The sequence below is a fragment of the Pollachius pollachius genome (genome assembly GCF_949987615.1).
Source record: "Pollachius pollachius genome assembly, chromosome: 20".
Classification (NCBI taxonomy): domain Eukaryota; kingdom Metazoa; phylum Chordata; class Actinopteri; order Gadiformes; family Gadidae; genus Pollachius; species Pollachius pollachius.
In genome coordinates this window covers 3,799,990-3,816,133 of record NC_136953.1, presented here as the reverse complement: position 1 = coordinate 3,816,133, position 16,144 = coordinate 3,799,990, and the positions used below count along the sequence as shown (strand labels likewise).

Sequence of the window (16,144 nt, the reverse complement as noted above, 5' to 3'; positions counted from 1 at the left end):
ACGGATACAGAGAGAGAAAGAGACAGATACACAGAGAGAGAGAGACAGATACAGAGAGAGAGAGCAAGAGACAGATAAATTAGAGGGAGAGAGATACAGAGAAAGAGGGACAGATACAGAGAGAGAGGGAGACGGATAAAGGGAGAGGGAGACAGATACAGATTGTGAGACAGATACAGAGAGAGAGAGACGGATACAGAGAGAGAGGGACAGATACAAAGGGAGAGAGAGAATTTTGAAGAATTGTGAATGTGAGACTAATGGAGGAGTTTCTGAGGCAGATGGAGCGCTAAGACCACAGGATACTGGGGAGACGTAGTTTTCCGATGACAAATCACAGCCGAAGGAAGCAGATGAGAGAGAGGGGATAAAGCAGAGGTCTACGGGAGGCTGAACAGAACTTCTAAAAGTCTGGAAACCGGGGAGCGGTAGATGGCAGAGAGACATGCATTGCCTGTTCTCTCTCTCTTGCTCTCTTCTCTCCTCTTTTAACTCAAGAAAAAAGCAGAGGGAATTATGCATAAGAGGCTTGTCGGATATGCGCTGTTTAATTCTCAATTTCCCCTGGATATCTGCAACCCCACCAAACTCCTCGACTGACTTTGATGTCTCGTCAGTTTAACAACTGCATATTTGTTTTCTCCTTTTCAAACCAAAACGCACCTGGTTCCCATATGGTGGGAATGCAATCGAATCAGTCTTAGGCTGAGATTATCTCATTCCTTTTTATTTCAATTAGGAAGACTACAAACTCAATGCTAATTCAATCCCATCACATTTCCGTACACCACCCAGTCTGACGAGCCCAATTCGGCTGGGTATTGGAGGCAGCTCAGGAGGTAGAGCAGGATGGCTGATCCTGCTCACCCTGACTGCTCCTGACAAGCTGAATGAATGGTTGTAAGTCGCTTTGGATAAAAGTGCAATCAAAATCCCCTAAATGTAAGGGTAAAATGTATTGCTGTGGTGTGGTCGGCGGTAGTTGCGGCAGTCTTCAATGGTTTACATCCTGCGACTCATCAGCTCGTGGTTGTCGGGTCGCCGCCACCCTACTTCGCCGACAGCGGGACTCTAATAAACCGGTCTAAAAAGTAATGTGTATCTCATACCCGGCTCCCTGGAGGTCAGACCGCTGTACTCCGGCTGATTGGGCTTACCTGCCGGCGGATTGCCCGCTTGTTATTTTGTCGTTGTCTTCTTAAGGATGATGGGTTTGTTTATAATATCCTTCATCCTCAGCCGGGGTGGACCGAGTGTTCGGCAGCATACTAACTAGGCTCTCTGCCTCCTTCCAAGTCGCTCGGCTCCCCATCACTGGGGTGAGGGAGGGTGGGGGGGGGGGGAGGAAGAGGGGGTGGGGGTGGCGTTAATGAGGGGATTGCAGAGCGAAGTGAATTGTAATGGAGGAGAGAGGGGGGAGGAGCGGAATTGAAATGGTCCGGGAAATACCTTGCTAGGTAGGAATTTTTGGTGTTTGCAGATGGAAGTTTGGGGGGGGGGGGAACTGCCTGTCTTTAATAAGGGCTACATAATAACATATTATCGTTTCACAATGGTAATAACTGATAGTTTGTTTCACCCAATTAGGCTGTGATGCATCTGCATCAGTTCATTTTAGTAACTCTATTTCTCTCTCTCTCTCTCTCCCTCTCTCCCTCACACTTCCTCTCAATGTCTCTCTCCCCCCTCCCCCCTCACTCTCTCTCTCTCTCACACTTCCTCTCGATGTCTCGCTCTCTCTCCCCTGTTTCTTTTAGAATGTTTTTCTTATCTTAGCCTTTCTCTCTTCTATTCAACAATTTTCTCTTTCCTTCTCTCGGCCCCGCTCCCTCTCAATACGTCCAATTTGCATTTTCACACACACACACACACACACACACACACACACACACACACACACACACACACACATACACACACACACAGCCCTCCATAAGCATCCTTGCAACCAAATAAACATTACATTCCCATTAGAGGGGTGGTGGTACACATAGAGAGGTGGTGTAAGGCCGCGGGGGGGGGGGGGGCACCAGGTGCATGTATAGGCAGGCAAATGGCCTGCGCTTTAATAAATGATCAAGCAGGAGAGGTTTATTTTTGCCCCTACGGCCATAAAACAAACGTCTCCCACTCTCAGCAGCCCTCCCTACGCAACCTAACCCGTCTGTCTGGGTTTGGGTGTCCCGCCCGCCCCTTCATTATGTTGTCCGTCGCCAGAATCAGACCTTCCACCTTTCCCTCTGATTCAGAGAGCTCCATTATTGATGAACCCCGCGTGTTCAGCGGTCGGGAGTTCTCGGCGCCGCCTATTACTATTGATCACTGGTTGTTCTCCGCCTCGCTAGCGAGTCGCCGCGGATGAACGCGTCTGCTGAATGTGAGCGGCTCGCCCTGTGTTGATATCATGCCCGCCGCCGACCACCTTCAGTCGGTACATAGCTGACCTACTTTTAGAGCGGCGGATGGTGCCTTGCATATGGGCGGTGGCTAACCTATAGGTAACAACGATGCAGGAGGCTGCGTCTGAAAGGAACAACCAATCGGATCGGCAGTGCTAGGGAAGGAGGGAGGGAGGGAGGGGGAGAGATGGTGAGAAGAGGGATGGGGGGAAGAGGGAGGGAGGGAGGAAGGGGGAGAGATGGTGAAACAAGGGATGGGGGGAGGAGGCAGGGTCTGGGGGGCGAGTGAGAAAATGAGAGCTAGATGATTGGCAACGTGCCACGTCCAATTGTCTGGTTGCCGTAGCTACGGGCGGTGTTCGCGACACCTTTTTTCCCCGAGTCACGTGCCATACGCCACCGTGGGCACCGGCCAGTTCTAGATAAGCATTCCCCTGACTATCTGCTCATCTCCCTCGGGCCCAGCAGTGTCCCTAGGGTTCCCCGCCCCTCGCCACCTCCATCTCACGTCACCGCTTGGGGTCTTTGTATCTTTCAGTCCTTCCAATAACATACACTCTGGCGCTGTCGCTGTCGCTCTCTCGTTCTCTCTCTCTCATTGGTATGATGTGGGGCTAGCAAGAGCCAGCCAGAAACACTATGCTCCGAGCTATGCACTCCCAGAAGTTGAAGTCTGTGTGTGTGTGTTGGCTAGCCATCCTTTGGTGTATCTCTCTCTCTCGCTCTCGCTCTCTCACTCTCTCTATGTCCCTCTCTCTACGTCCCTCTCTCTTGTTCACTCTCTCTCTCTCTCTCTCTCTCTCTCTCTCGTTCTCTCTCTCTCTCTCGTTCTCGTTCTCGTTCTCTCTCTCTCTCTCTCTCTCTCTCTCTCTCTCTCTCTCTCTCTCTCTCTCTCTCTCTCTCTCTCTCTCTCTCTCTCTCTCTCTCTCTCTCTCTCTCTCTCTCTCTCTCTCTCTCTCTCTCTGCCACCAAAGCAGAGCAAATGGGCTCATTGGCTCTGCCTCAGATCCTGACTTAATCATTAATGATAATGTGTCCTGGGGGTCTTTGGGGCCTTTTTCTACCTAGTGGCCATCTTGGTTCTTAGTGCTAGCTGGATGGAGGTGACTGAGTGTATTTAGTTCCCCCACCCAGCTATAGCGATTAGAGCCAAGATGGAACAGAGATGGCTGCTAGGTGGACGAGGACAAATGGGGCTCAGCTCAAGGAACAACTCTGCTGCTGGATTAGTGCTTAGCTTTGATAGTTCAGTAGAGAACCGGGTCACCTAGTTTTAATGAATAACATTCATTATGATAATAATAATAATAATGATCATATATCATCATGATGGGTGTCGTCGTAATATTTATGTTATGGGGTCCAGGATAAACAGGGCACCTACTTTTATATAATGTGTTCATGTTATTATACATTTCCTAATATATTTCCTCGTAAATAAGTCAAATTGTGGTTTATGTACGGGGGGAAACTATACAATACTCTTTATTTACAATAGTTAGTACTTTAGAACTAACCAAACAGCCTAAACTAAACTAAAATGTATCGACTTAATTTAACACTTGATCAAAAGAATAACGGCTTACTCCCTTAGTTCATCGTTGCCACAATAAAAGCCCCATCTCCGCTAACGTGCGATTGGTCCAAACTCAGCTCCCCTAACCGGGCCCTTTAGCCCGCCGCCCAGTGCATAGCCACTCCTGAGGTTCATTGATTTAACAGCGCTAGCTACCTGGCGCCGGGCAGACGCGGCCCATTGAGCAACCAGAGTCCACTCCTCGCACAAATCAACACCGCCACTACCGCCACCACCAACCGACATTAATATCCCGGGACGTCAGCCATTGTGCCGCCTACCTCATCCTGCTGGTAAACACTGTATTCCGCCAACAATAACCTGCATAATTCATTGCTGATACAGAGGCTCCAGAATAGAAAATCTGGGCCGTGAACAGGAGTTGGCGACAGCGTTTTATACCTCGGCTAATCCACTCCCGGTCGCTTTTAATTGCCTAAGCTTCTTTAGCCTCAATCGTGTCAACATGGATTACCGACATATTTCCATGGAGTTTTTTTCTGTTTTTTTATTCCCATAGGGGTACAACGTGTGTATAAAGTGCTAATTGTATGCAATGTGTGAATGTGTACGTGCGTGCATGTGAATGTGTAATGACTCACAGCAAATTGTTATGAGCGTTGTCTTGGCTGGAGCACAAATTGGACCCCTTGATGACAAGGCACAGTGTAGCAGTATGCAGCAGTTTCACAGGCAAAGGTATGGCTCTTAATCCTGAGTTTTAACTTCAGGACGATTATAGTTGAGGGCTTAGGTAGAGCTATGGCTGCCAGTGATTTTGATTTTGCTCTATATCTCTTTGTGTAGATTGTTATTGTGTACGTGCAGGTGACCTACTTGGCAGTTAATCCCATTCCTGATCCTGCTTCTTTCTGAGTTTTAATCAGGGTGAGAAATCATTGTTTTGGGTGAGCAATCGGCTCGGCCTGGGAGCCAGGCAGACCCTCGGGGCCGTCCTGTCTCTCCAACACCCTGGAGGGCTGTGTGCCCTAACCGGTCCCATTCGGTTTCCTAGGAGGTCGATGACGTGATGAATTGGTAACTGATATGCGCCAACCATCTGGCCTACTTTAGTGGGTGGCTGGTGTTCAAGCCATTTAGTTAACTTGTGTGAGTGAATCAGTATCACCAACTTATGGAAGGAAACAACGACTGCTGATCAAAAGTTATTTGCACCATTGCCAGGTCAAGCAAGAGGTTGTGGTATTCATTCATTTCAAGGAAACTCAACTCTTTTGGTGAATTGATTTCAACGTTAACAGCTGTGGTGTCGCGAAGGACTATGGGTAACAGAGAGGTGACGTTATCCGCACAAGGTGGTTGGTGCAGATTCATGCAAACCTTTCCAACCTTGAGCTGCCTCCAGCTTTTGTGGTGGTGTGGTTGGGGCTGGCACGGGATGTAGAGCCAGCGCTGACTCAAATCCTTTGTCGGACATGAAAATGTTGAACGATCAGGGCGAGACACAACGTTGTGAAACATTCATGTGTGGGAACACCTTGGCATGAGTCTATCATTTAAAACATGAACAATTTCCCGGCCGCCACCCTAGAGAAAAAAAACCTGTTTTTGAAGTTCATCCACGTGTGGACGGCGTGTCGATGGGCGAGTACGTGCGGGCGGTCCTGATCTCGGGAGTTCTGTCAGGTCTGACAGCTGCCAGCCCCCCACATCTGGAGCAGTGCTGGGGTCCGTTCCGTAGCATTCGGGATGATCATATCCAGATGTGCAAGGCAAAAACCCCACCATGTGTTAGAAAGTCTGCTGATGACGCTAGATCTGAATAGACTGATTCTGCCTGGATTCAGTTCTCGTCTTTAACTAAAAAGCATAATTACCGAAAACGAAGAAGCTGGGAATGATGGAAGACGTGTATGGATTGATTACGCAATGCTTATTAAGCATTTTGTTTTAATGACTAATCTTTATTTAAAACGCATGTTGAGCAGAAGACATGAGGGGAGAGGAGGGCGTGGCGAGGTGTGTGTGACAGAACGATGAATGATAGAAAAGATTCTGGGATGGCGAATAAAATAGGAGCAAACTAAATGGATTCAAAAGGGAAATGTATAGAAAGATCCTCCGTCACTCATTAAATTCATTATAACGCATGTACACACACACACACACACACACACACACACACACACACACACACACACACACACACACACACAAACACACACACAGTGTCTAACATAATGATTGGGTTTGAGAGAAGATGGCAATTTAGTCGGGTTTTCAAAAAAGGTCTTTTGATGAAAGGCATCAGGGGATTCTGAAAGGAGGCCGGCTGTGCGCGCGAGTGCATGCTTGTCTCCACATGTGCCAATTAAAATTGTCTGTTGGTGGGTCTTGTGTCACGTGTTAACACCAGAGGAGACACACACACACACACACACACACACACACACACACACACACACACACACACACACACAGTGTGAGGCAGACCGGACACAGCCAAAGAATGGGAGGGAAATTGACAGAGAAAGAGAAAGGAGGCCCCTCCGTCATCATAATTCAGTTTACCGCTGTTTCCATTCTCCCTACTCTACTCTGTGAGACTGCTGCTTCTGACGTACATACACTTGGACGCCACCGATGACGAGAGAGCATAGTGTGCTAAGTGTCTCAAGGTTACGCATTGTACTCTGAACTGTTTTCCAAACACTTTCCGGCTGTATTGATTTTTTCCCCCCACTCAACGTTTTTTAAGTCTTAGGTGGTGTTTTTTGTACATTTAAAAATAAACAAAACGAGAATAGGAATACCAAGATGATACTGGTTGTTGATTGGTTAGTCGGTGGTTGTTTGGTCGGTTGGTTGTTCGGTCGGTTGGTCGGTCGGTTAGTTGTTGGTTGTTTCGTCGACCGATCAATCATTAACCCTAAACTCACATAAAAACCAAAGATGCCCTCAGATTTTTCCTACTGAAATATTTAAAATGTAATCGAACAAAAAAAGGAATAGAGAAGCAACTGAAAAGGGCCATGGAGCTGTAATGAAAGGAGAGTTATGTCACGGTGAAGAGCTCAATGCTGCAGCCCTCGCTCTCCTCCAAGACAGCCACATACCGACACCTCTTCACTTCAGTCTAACAAGGCGCTTCGGAGGATGGCGGAATCCTTTCAATTACAGAGCACGAGCAGCGGCTGGCTTCTCGCCGTCGCTCGGTTGGTGACGGAAGAGCAAGCCTATGGTGAATGCAGAAGATTTTCCTCTTTCTTTTAAGTTCCTTGTAAATGAAAGGCTTTGTTCGTTAAAAGTTATTTGATGTTGAAGCGTTTTTGGCACTATTCATATACAGTCTATTTTTTTTTTCCAACAGGAAACCTTTGTACTGTATTTATTTTTCATTTAATTCATTGTCATAGTAGATGAAAATACTCATAACCCTGATCTTCATGTGAGTTGGCTAGTCAAATTAGACTCTTGATGTCTATTAGCATCCATTAGGCGATCAATAGCACAGATATACTACTACAGGGATGTCTGTACTTGAGGACTGCTTCTGATTCAGCCCTTGACTGGAGTGCAAGGCAAGTGGCGGCGAAGTGAGGGCCGCTGGTAATCACCTCATGTGTTAGAGATGGACTGGAGAATGCATTAATGCGTGGTAGAACATCTCCTGCAACCCTCGCTTTGTGCTCTCACCTTCTCCATGGGATTTCCTGGACATTTCTATTTCATAGTTCATGGTCAAGTGCACAATATCCTCAGTTTTCATTTTAGCAGGGAAAATGGCTGAGGTTATTAACAAACAAAAACACACACAAACTTTATTTTCAATGGACTCTTTTAAAATTTCTTCAATCGCCCGCCAGCACGTCAATATTTGTTTGACTTTGACCACTGGTGCGCTTGACCCGTGGCAAAACGATGGAAGATTGATTGTCATAATTTAGTGACAATAAAACAGATATTAACCTCTGTGGAGGAGCTGCAGTGTAAACAAGGGTTTGTTTTTCCCCAAGGTCTGACCCCTCACTGACTGGAAATTGTAGGCGTCATGACCTTGGAGACGACCGAAGGGGGAGGGGTCGAACGTCGTGCACAATTGTTGCGATGAGACGTTTGCCGACAAAAAGCAATGGCTTATGTCTCCTTCTTCACTCTCTCTATCATCTCCAGTGACACGTTAGTTGTAACCCAAGGACCTCGGGTCTATCAGCCAGGATTACGGGACGACTGGACAGAGCCCTTTGTCTCAGGCTATCTATATACCCTGGAGTTTTCAACACCATGGCAATAGGCTTGTCATCCTTGCCTCTCTGACTCGCTCTTTTTCTCTGTCGCGCGTTCTCTGTCTCTCTCACACTATTGTCTGCTTCTCTATTTCTAATTGGCAAGGTAGCAGTTGGAGATGCTGGCTGTCTGCTCTCTCTTGCTCTCACTTTCTCTTTCTCTCTGGGAAGATTCATTAATTTCCCCTTCATAGCTCTTTAATTTTCTCCTCATCTTCCACGTAGCGGTACACACATAAACAAGCCCACACGCACACTCAGACAGCCGATGAATTACCTTAGTCTGTGTTGCTGCCTTTCACCTATTCCCATCCCGTTATTTATGGTATTCTCTCTCGCCCTCTCTTTATTTTTCATTCTCCAATTATTGCTATTTCTGTATCTCCTTGCAACTCCAGAGCAGGTTGGCGGTGAGGCATCTCACCCTGCAGGTAGACGTCAAACTGTAGGGATCAAGGCCAGTCTCTTTGGGCTGGGGGTGGAAAACCGACCGCTATACCGTCCTGTAAACCAGTACTGTCCTAGCGTGTAGTGGTGACCGCAACTGGATGCCTGAACTCTCCTTATGGTTAAGCGGCCTGCACGTCCATCAACAATTTAAAATGTTTTGCCTGTATGCATGTATGTACCTAGTCATCCCTTGAAGGAGGGATCCCCCACTCTGCGTTCCTTCTCCAGATTTCTTCCTTGCTTATTAAGGGAGTATTTTTCTAGCCTTCTGGGGGCTACGGCCCTTTGAGTCTGTACCAGTGATTTAGTCCTAAACAAATAAAATGTAATCAAATTGATTTGTTCCCCGTATGTAGGTCAAAGTAACCAAATCCACCGCGTGGTGAAGGCACATTTAAAAAACATCCCAATCATCACACATCGATATATGACAAACAGCAGTGCTTGTTACCTTGCCTTTCGTCTGTATTATCGCTTGTAGTAGTATTATTTGCTCACTGAATTCTTCAGTGAGCGTTATTTCTTTGTTATTGGCTAATTAATGATCCGTGAAATGGTGTTACCAGCAACAACAACAGTTTACCCGCTCTCTGCTCATACTGTAAGATAATAAAGATAGGCAGCAAGACCTTGTTACCGACCGCAACGTATGGCTTGTGGTAAATAGTCATTGAAGTACTAATTCAATGAAAACGTTAAGCGGTACAGCTGCAGTGTATAACTGCCTCAACAATGGGTGTTTGATTGCCTTTTATGTTGTGATAAGCAAATTGGATATGGCTCACAAATAAGAGGGGGCGGGGGGTGTTTAGTGCTTCATAATGGGTGAATCGGTGTAAAGTGGGATTGCAGGCTTTTGCAGAAGAACCTAAATTGATAAACATGAAGTTCTTCTTGGCAAGGCTGAGAACAAGAGGTTTGGAGGGAAAGTGAGACTGAGGTCAAAAACTCACTTGTACAGTACATTTATTATTTTAGTAGGCGATTCTATCCAAAGCGACTTACCAATCGACCCATAGGAGACCAATCGACCCATAGGAGAAACAATTGGGCTGGGTAGAGTGCAAAGTAGCTGGAAGAGTTTGAAAGGTGATTGGAAATGGTTTGTAGATATTTGATTAATTAGTGGTAGGCAACGCTTTTCGAATGAGACCAACTGACGCAGCACTGCTGCATCATGGGAGTTAGTTAACTCTAGAAAGCCTTTGTGCGTTTTTATATTTAAAAAAGTGCTCTCTCTTGCCGTCACTTTTCTTTGACATTAGCCCACCCACTAGAATCCAGTGGGGGTACTTTTGCACTTGGATTACATACTGGAGGAGCCGGAAAGGAGAGGATGAAATGGCTAATGTCCCAGTGTGCAAACGGTTCCATCACAGGAGCCCTGCTCTCCTCATTCAGTCCAATTGGCCCTGCTTCTCCTGGTGCCATTAGTTGCTAATGGATCCGCCCGACACTGACGGACACGCCGGATGAGACGCTGTCATAGGCGGGGGACGGGCGTCGGGAGAGAGGGGGAGGGAGAGGGGGAGGGAGGGATACGAAGAGAGTGGAGGGAGGTGCTGAGGGATGGAGTGAGAGGTTGATTCGTGGCGAAGAGTTGGGAGACCCCGAAAGAGAGATGGGGAATCTTTGAGGGAAGGGAGAGAGATGCCTGGAGAAAGGAGAGGGGGGAGATTAAGAAAGATGTATGGAAGTGAGACGCAAGCAGAGAATCGATGCAGTGAGAAGGAGGCGCCGCGAGAGAGACGCACATGGAGAGAGGAGGCGGGAGTCTTGTGGAGAAAGAGGGGGAGACACCTAGAGAAAGAAAGGAGAGAGAGGATAAAAGGAGCGTGCTGTTAGACGAGCCCTGACAAAGAGGCTGACATCCTGACCTCCATTATTAACGCGGACCCTTCTCTAATGATTCTTCCTCAAATGCGACTCTGAAGCTCCCTGCCCGCTCTCCCCCAACTCCCTCGCTTTGTCTCCCAAATGTTCTCTCGTGGCCTTGATCTAAGGATGCACGTGTGTGAGTGTGTGTGTGTGTGTGTGTGTGTGTGTGGGCGAGAGAGAGTGCAACGGAGAAGAGAGCGAGGGAGGCACTATCTTGTCTTGGTAGTGTAGCGATATTGTTGTTCCGTTCATCTCATATCTACATACCCGGCAGCTAGTATGAATATTCTTTATATTGTGACACATACACACAACACACACACACACACACACACACACACACACACACACACACACACACACACACACACACACACACACACACACTGAGGTGGAGTAGGAGGAAAAAATGAGGCATATTCTAAATTTTGCACATGGCAGACAAATGTGCACATGCACATTTTAAAACGCAACACACAGACACACAAACAGAAACACACACCGCCGTTGCTATGCCAAGGATTCACCCCCATAACAGTTGAAAAAAACATCCATAAACCCAGTCCCCTTTTCATGCGTCTCCCACGGTGACCAAACAAGCCAGTAAACAGGGGCGAGGAGGCAGCCCTCTTATCGTACGCTATTCAGATGATCTGTGCCGGTAGACAACATAATAACAGTTGTTTAGGAACACGTTGCTGAGGGACCATTGGTTAAGGAGGGAAGGGGATGCACCAATCCCAGCCAGATCATTCCCCAGCTGTGGTTAAACAGGCACTTTTATCCAACAGTGACCTGCAGGGGATTCCGATCCATGTCATTCAGGAACAGGTTTGGCCTATCTTCCCTCCTGGTAGACTGGGGACCCTGGGGGAGTGAATACACAGCCTTTAATCTTGGAGTGGAACATTCTAGGCACGACATTATATATATTTATTACACGGGTCTTCTCAATGCCGTGGAGTGCTCCGTTCACTTGCATGGGCTCTTCACAACTTCCGGCGGTGAATTATATTTGATAATTCACCGTTGCTAAGTATAATTGACCGCTGTCAAGGAAAAGAAAGGACTTTTTGCCTCTAATGACGTCTTTGGTATCACTCCGCAAGTAGTCCAGTAACTATTTCTCTGCTGATCAACACTACGAATGCTGGTAACAAATATATTTTAAGAAGACACACCATGTGAAGTTATTTTTTCGTTTTGGCAAGTAGCCGTGTAATAAGCGATATAATGTATAGAACGTCGCCGTCATTATCGATAAAATAAATAAATAATACTAATAATATTAGTATTAAGAGTATATTCATTCATGGTATCAGAAGACACTTTGGATAATGGTGTCCACCAAATGTAATACACGTATTTCTATTTATTCCAAGTTTTACCAGTGCTTCAGCACGGGCAGTATGCCAAACAGACAATCTGACTTCTCAAGGTTCTAAACAGAACCTGGCCCGTGATTAATTATGATTTGATTAATTGTATCGTTTAACATTTATTTAACGAGGACCCATAATTAATTCCATTGACAAGTTTGGAACATTGTAAAACATTGATCTCAATGGGAAGCCAATAGTGTCAATTGCACTCTTTACCTCAGTTTTCTTTTCTCTTCTTTGTATATTATTGTATTTATCACGGCTTTTGAATCGCATTTCCAACTCGTCTTCGCCTCACCACATGGCGCGTGTCGTTAAAGGGTGTATCACAATCCGTTAATAAACCCAATTAAAAAAAAAAGATATTCAAATTTCAGGGAGAGATCCCCCTTTAATGGATCCATCCTGATCGATTCATAAGAAACCACTTTGTCCACCGCGCCATTAGCGACCCCGGTCGGACGAGGCCAGCGGAGTGCAGAGGCGTGGCATGGCGGCTTCATTATGGAGTAGCTAATGGGGTCCTGACAACCATTGGGGGGCCCGCAGACGAAGCGGCCCGCTAGCGATCGCTGTAATTGTTTTTTTCCTGGGACTGCAGGAGGTAGAGATGCATCGAGATAATAACTACGGCTATAAATACACACAGTGATAATTAAGTACAAGGAAAGGAACGTTGTGCGGTGTGGAATTTTGTATTTTCTTTTTATTGTGTTTATTTATTTTTTCTCTTATTTATACCATGATTCATTACTTATTGTTCTGGTCTATATTTAACCACCGAAGTGTGAATGGAGGATGTAAAAAGAGTAAAGAAGAGCTGTTTTTATCTGACAGAGTTGAAAAGCCGCAATTCATACGAGTGGTGCTTGTATAATGCATTGTAATTATTGTGTCACTTCATCTTCATTCGTCCCTTTTAAGCAAACACTCCACCAGAGAGTTGGTAGTGGCTGTTTACCACAAGAGGCCATTTAGGAAATGAGAAGCACAGTGTTTGCTCAGACAGACCACAAGGTCCTTTGCAAAACTCGTTGTCATTGTACTCATTGTACGAGGTTGAAATGACAGCACTGGATTACTTCTTTGCACTCCTCTCTCGCTCTCTTTCTATCTCTCTCTCTCTCCCTCTCTCACGCTCCCTCTCTCTCTCTGGTGTTTAATTGTGGTTAGAGATCAAAAGCAGACAAGGAAGTGTTAGGGTTGGTGTTAAATTTGTTTTCGACGCAGCAGGGACATTTTGTGTAACGATAACTACTCCACCAAAGATTCCAAAAAAGTCCACCAACAATATGCTAGGTTTAAACACGGGACCATCAAACCTTCAAGTATGTCTGGAAATCAGAGTTCCAGGAAGTTCTTGGAACTACTGACTATGAAGTCAATTCCGGAATGTTCCCGAGTTGTTCCGGACCATTTGATCAGGCCGCTTGAAGCTGCCCGCTGAGGCCTAGCAAACGAGGACTTGCGACTATATGACAGCCCTTGAGCTGCGACTTTTAGAACCTTATGAAATCGAGTCGACGTCAACCGTATGATAAAATCCATAAATAATATACTTATCAGAGCAAAACATCAGTCGGCCCTCGCTGAATGCCTTCCAAGGGGCATTGGAAGGGCCCTTTTTATGAGTGAAGGGGAGGGGGGGGGGGCACCAAAGTCCTTCAAATCACAGGGTGTGTGAAGATCAAGACCTGGGGAGAAGTCGGGGATTCGAACCATAAAGTGGAATACTTAAAGAGGCGTGTGTGGAGGACAGGGCCAGTCACTCCCCGTCGCAGTGCCCGTGCCGCCATGACGGAGCCAAGGATTTACCCGGGAGGTAGTTCCCTTCGACCTGATTTGGATTGGCCAAGTTAAACTTTGATTGTCAGGCAGATATCTCACCATCTCCGGTGTAGCTGCCTACCATTCAAAGTACTGACGTTACTCGTGTGTTAAGCATCCTTTTTAGAAGTTGTTGTTTTGATCAGTGTATATGAACGCTGTTTACTCCCAACTGGCGTCGTGACAACTTGTGAGACTTCGTAAACAAACAAAATAGGAACAGTTAGTTACTTCTGTGACAGGTCGTTTGGGGGCGGGGAGGTGGGGTTGTGTTGGGTTGTCCCTGTCAACTTTTATGCTCACAGTTTTGTGCGTCTGTGCCGCAAGTTATGTTGAGTTTCCAGCAGCAGGTAATTGAGTCATTAGGATTCACAGCGTGAAAGTTGAGAACGCTCCATACCATTTAGGTTGTGTTAACGGCATGCGCCATTAGGGGGGGGGATGCCTTGGCTGTCGTGCCTTCCTGAAGAAGACATCCATGTACTGTGTGCACTGCCTTGAGCTTTAGTGTTACGACTGCTGCACGAGCGAAACACGGGCCATTGTGTGTAGCGTATGAAAGAGTAGGCCTAATTGGAGCCGTGTGTTTTCTTTTGTTGTTGCCGTCATTGTCAATTCTGTCAGTTTGTAATGGCTTGTCACACACAATCTTTCCACTCGCTCATCTGTCGTCTGTCTCGGAGCAAGCAATGGAGTGCTTCTATCGTCACTGACAGACTTTCATGTACTGGACGGCACCAATTAAACCGATTTTTATTGGGGGCAACTGCCGGAAAAAACGTATTGACTGAGAACTACTTTATACAAAGAAATTTCATTTCCCATTGGAATTTTTAGGTTGTCCAAAATGGCCGACAGCCTCTCTGACCGTTGAACGTTTCCCGCCTCTCAGGTGTTCCGCAGCGGCGAGGGCATGGGCATCCGGCTGGACAGCGCGTCGGCCTTCCCGGGCGCCATCATCTCCCCCCACTACGACTCTCTGCTGGTCAAGGTCATCGCCAGCGGCAACGACCTGCAGGGCGCCGCCTCCAAGATGAGCCGTGCCCTGGCCGAGTTCAGAGTCCGCGGCGTCAAGGTAAGGGGCCTAAAATGGCCGCCCTGTTGTGTGTGTGTGTTTGAGGACTGTGGTGCTGAGTTGTGCTGGTGTATTTGTGTGCGTTGTGCAGGTGTATGAGCAGGCATCTATATGTCTGGATGGTTGTGGTTAGTGTATTTGAGTTTGTTTTGGTGCATTTGTGGTAGTGCATTTGAGTATTTTGTGTGCATTTGTGGTGTTGTATTTGTGTATGTTGTGCTAGTTTGTTTACATCTATGTGCTTGTATGGCTGTGGTGGTATATATCTGTGTTGAGTGTAGTGATCGACCGATATTATCGACATTTTTTTCAGTATCGGCTAATTATTATTATTTTTCTTTCTTCGGCATGATTTACAGACAGTTCAATAAATGTTCATTTTTTTAAAATTGAGATATTGTAACATATGTTATCATCATTGTGTCATTTTTATTATGTTAATTGAGGGAGGCTTCCACCCACATCTAGAAAACTGTAGGGTCTGGCAACGAGTAATGAAAATGGCCCAACTCAAGGGGCCGCACCAAGCATGCATTTGAAAATATCAGAAGAATACAAGGGGTGACGTATCCAGACCAGTGGAGCTAACCAATAGATAAGACTCTTGCCGTATCCGGTCGGTAAAACAGCAACGGTTTTGGCCCGCCTATATTGATACTTCTATGTGATTGATTAATGTTCTGGGCCAGGGGAGGCCCAGAATATTCACAAGTATATGGCTTGTTCCCAGAGTGGCTCGCTGAACAAATTCAAATTGTGCTCTCGCGAGAACTCTGGATTTCCAGGGTATTATCAGCTCCAAATATTGGCTCAAGAAAATCGGTATCGGCGTATCGGTTATCGGCTAAGGCTGATGAAAAAATATCGGTATCGGCCCTAAAAAATCCATATCGGTCGATCCCTAGTTGAGTGTCCTTGGACCGTGAAAAGCTACATGCTTTGTTGGTCCCACTAAGCGTCCTGTCACTACTTAACCCACACACACACACACACACACACACACACACACACACACACACACACACACACACAGACACTCACATACACACACACACACACACACACACACACACACACAGAGACACGGACACACACACACACTCTTGTCTGTGTGTGAGTGTGCGTGAGTGAGTCTGTATATGAATACTTTATAGTACTTGCTCATTTAGCACTGGCATTCAAAGATCTCCCTCAATGGTGCACTCCACAAGCCATTGATTGTGGGCACTTTGTGTACTGAATTCTCAATGTTTCCACTTAGTTGTGTTTAATAAAATATTGAAATCGTTAATTTTACAAAATATACTAAA

At 46.3% G+C, this 16,144-nt stretch overlaps 1 protein-coding gene across 1 annotated transcript in view; it reads left to right on the top strand.

Annotated features, from left to right (window-relative positions):
- LOC307091149 (pyruvate carboxylase, mitochondrial-like) overlaps positions 1-16,144 on the top strand; it is a 244,143-nt gene that overhangs the window by 101,247 nt on the left and 126,752 nt on the right. The window contains exon 12 of the mRNA XM_079758053.1: positions 14,652-14,834. Coding sequence (XP_079614179.1) covers positions 14,652-14,834 — 183 coding nt within the window. The remainder of the gene's footprint in view (positions 1-14,651; positions 14,835-16,144) is intronic.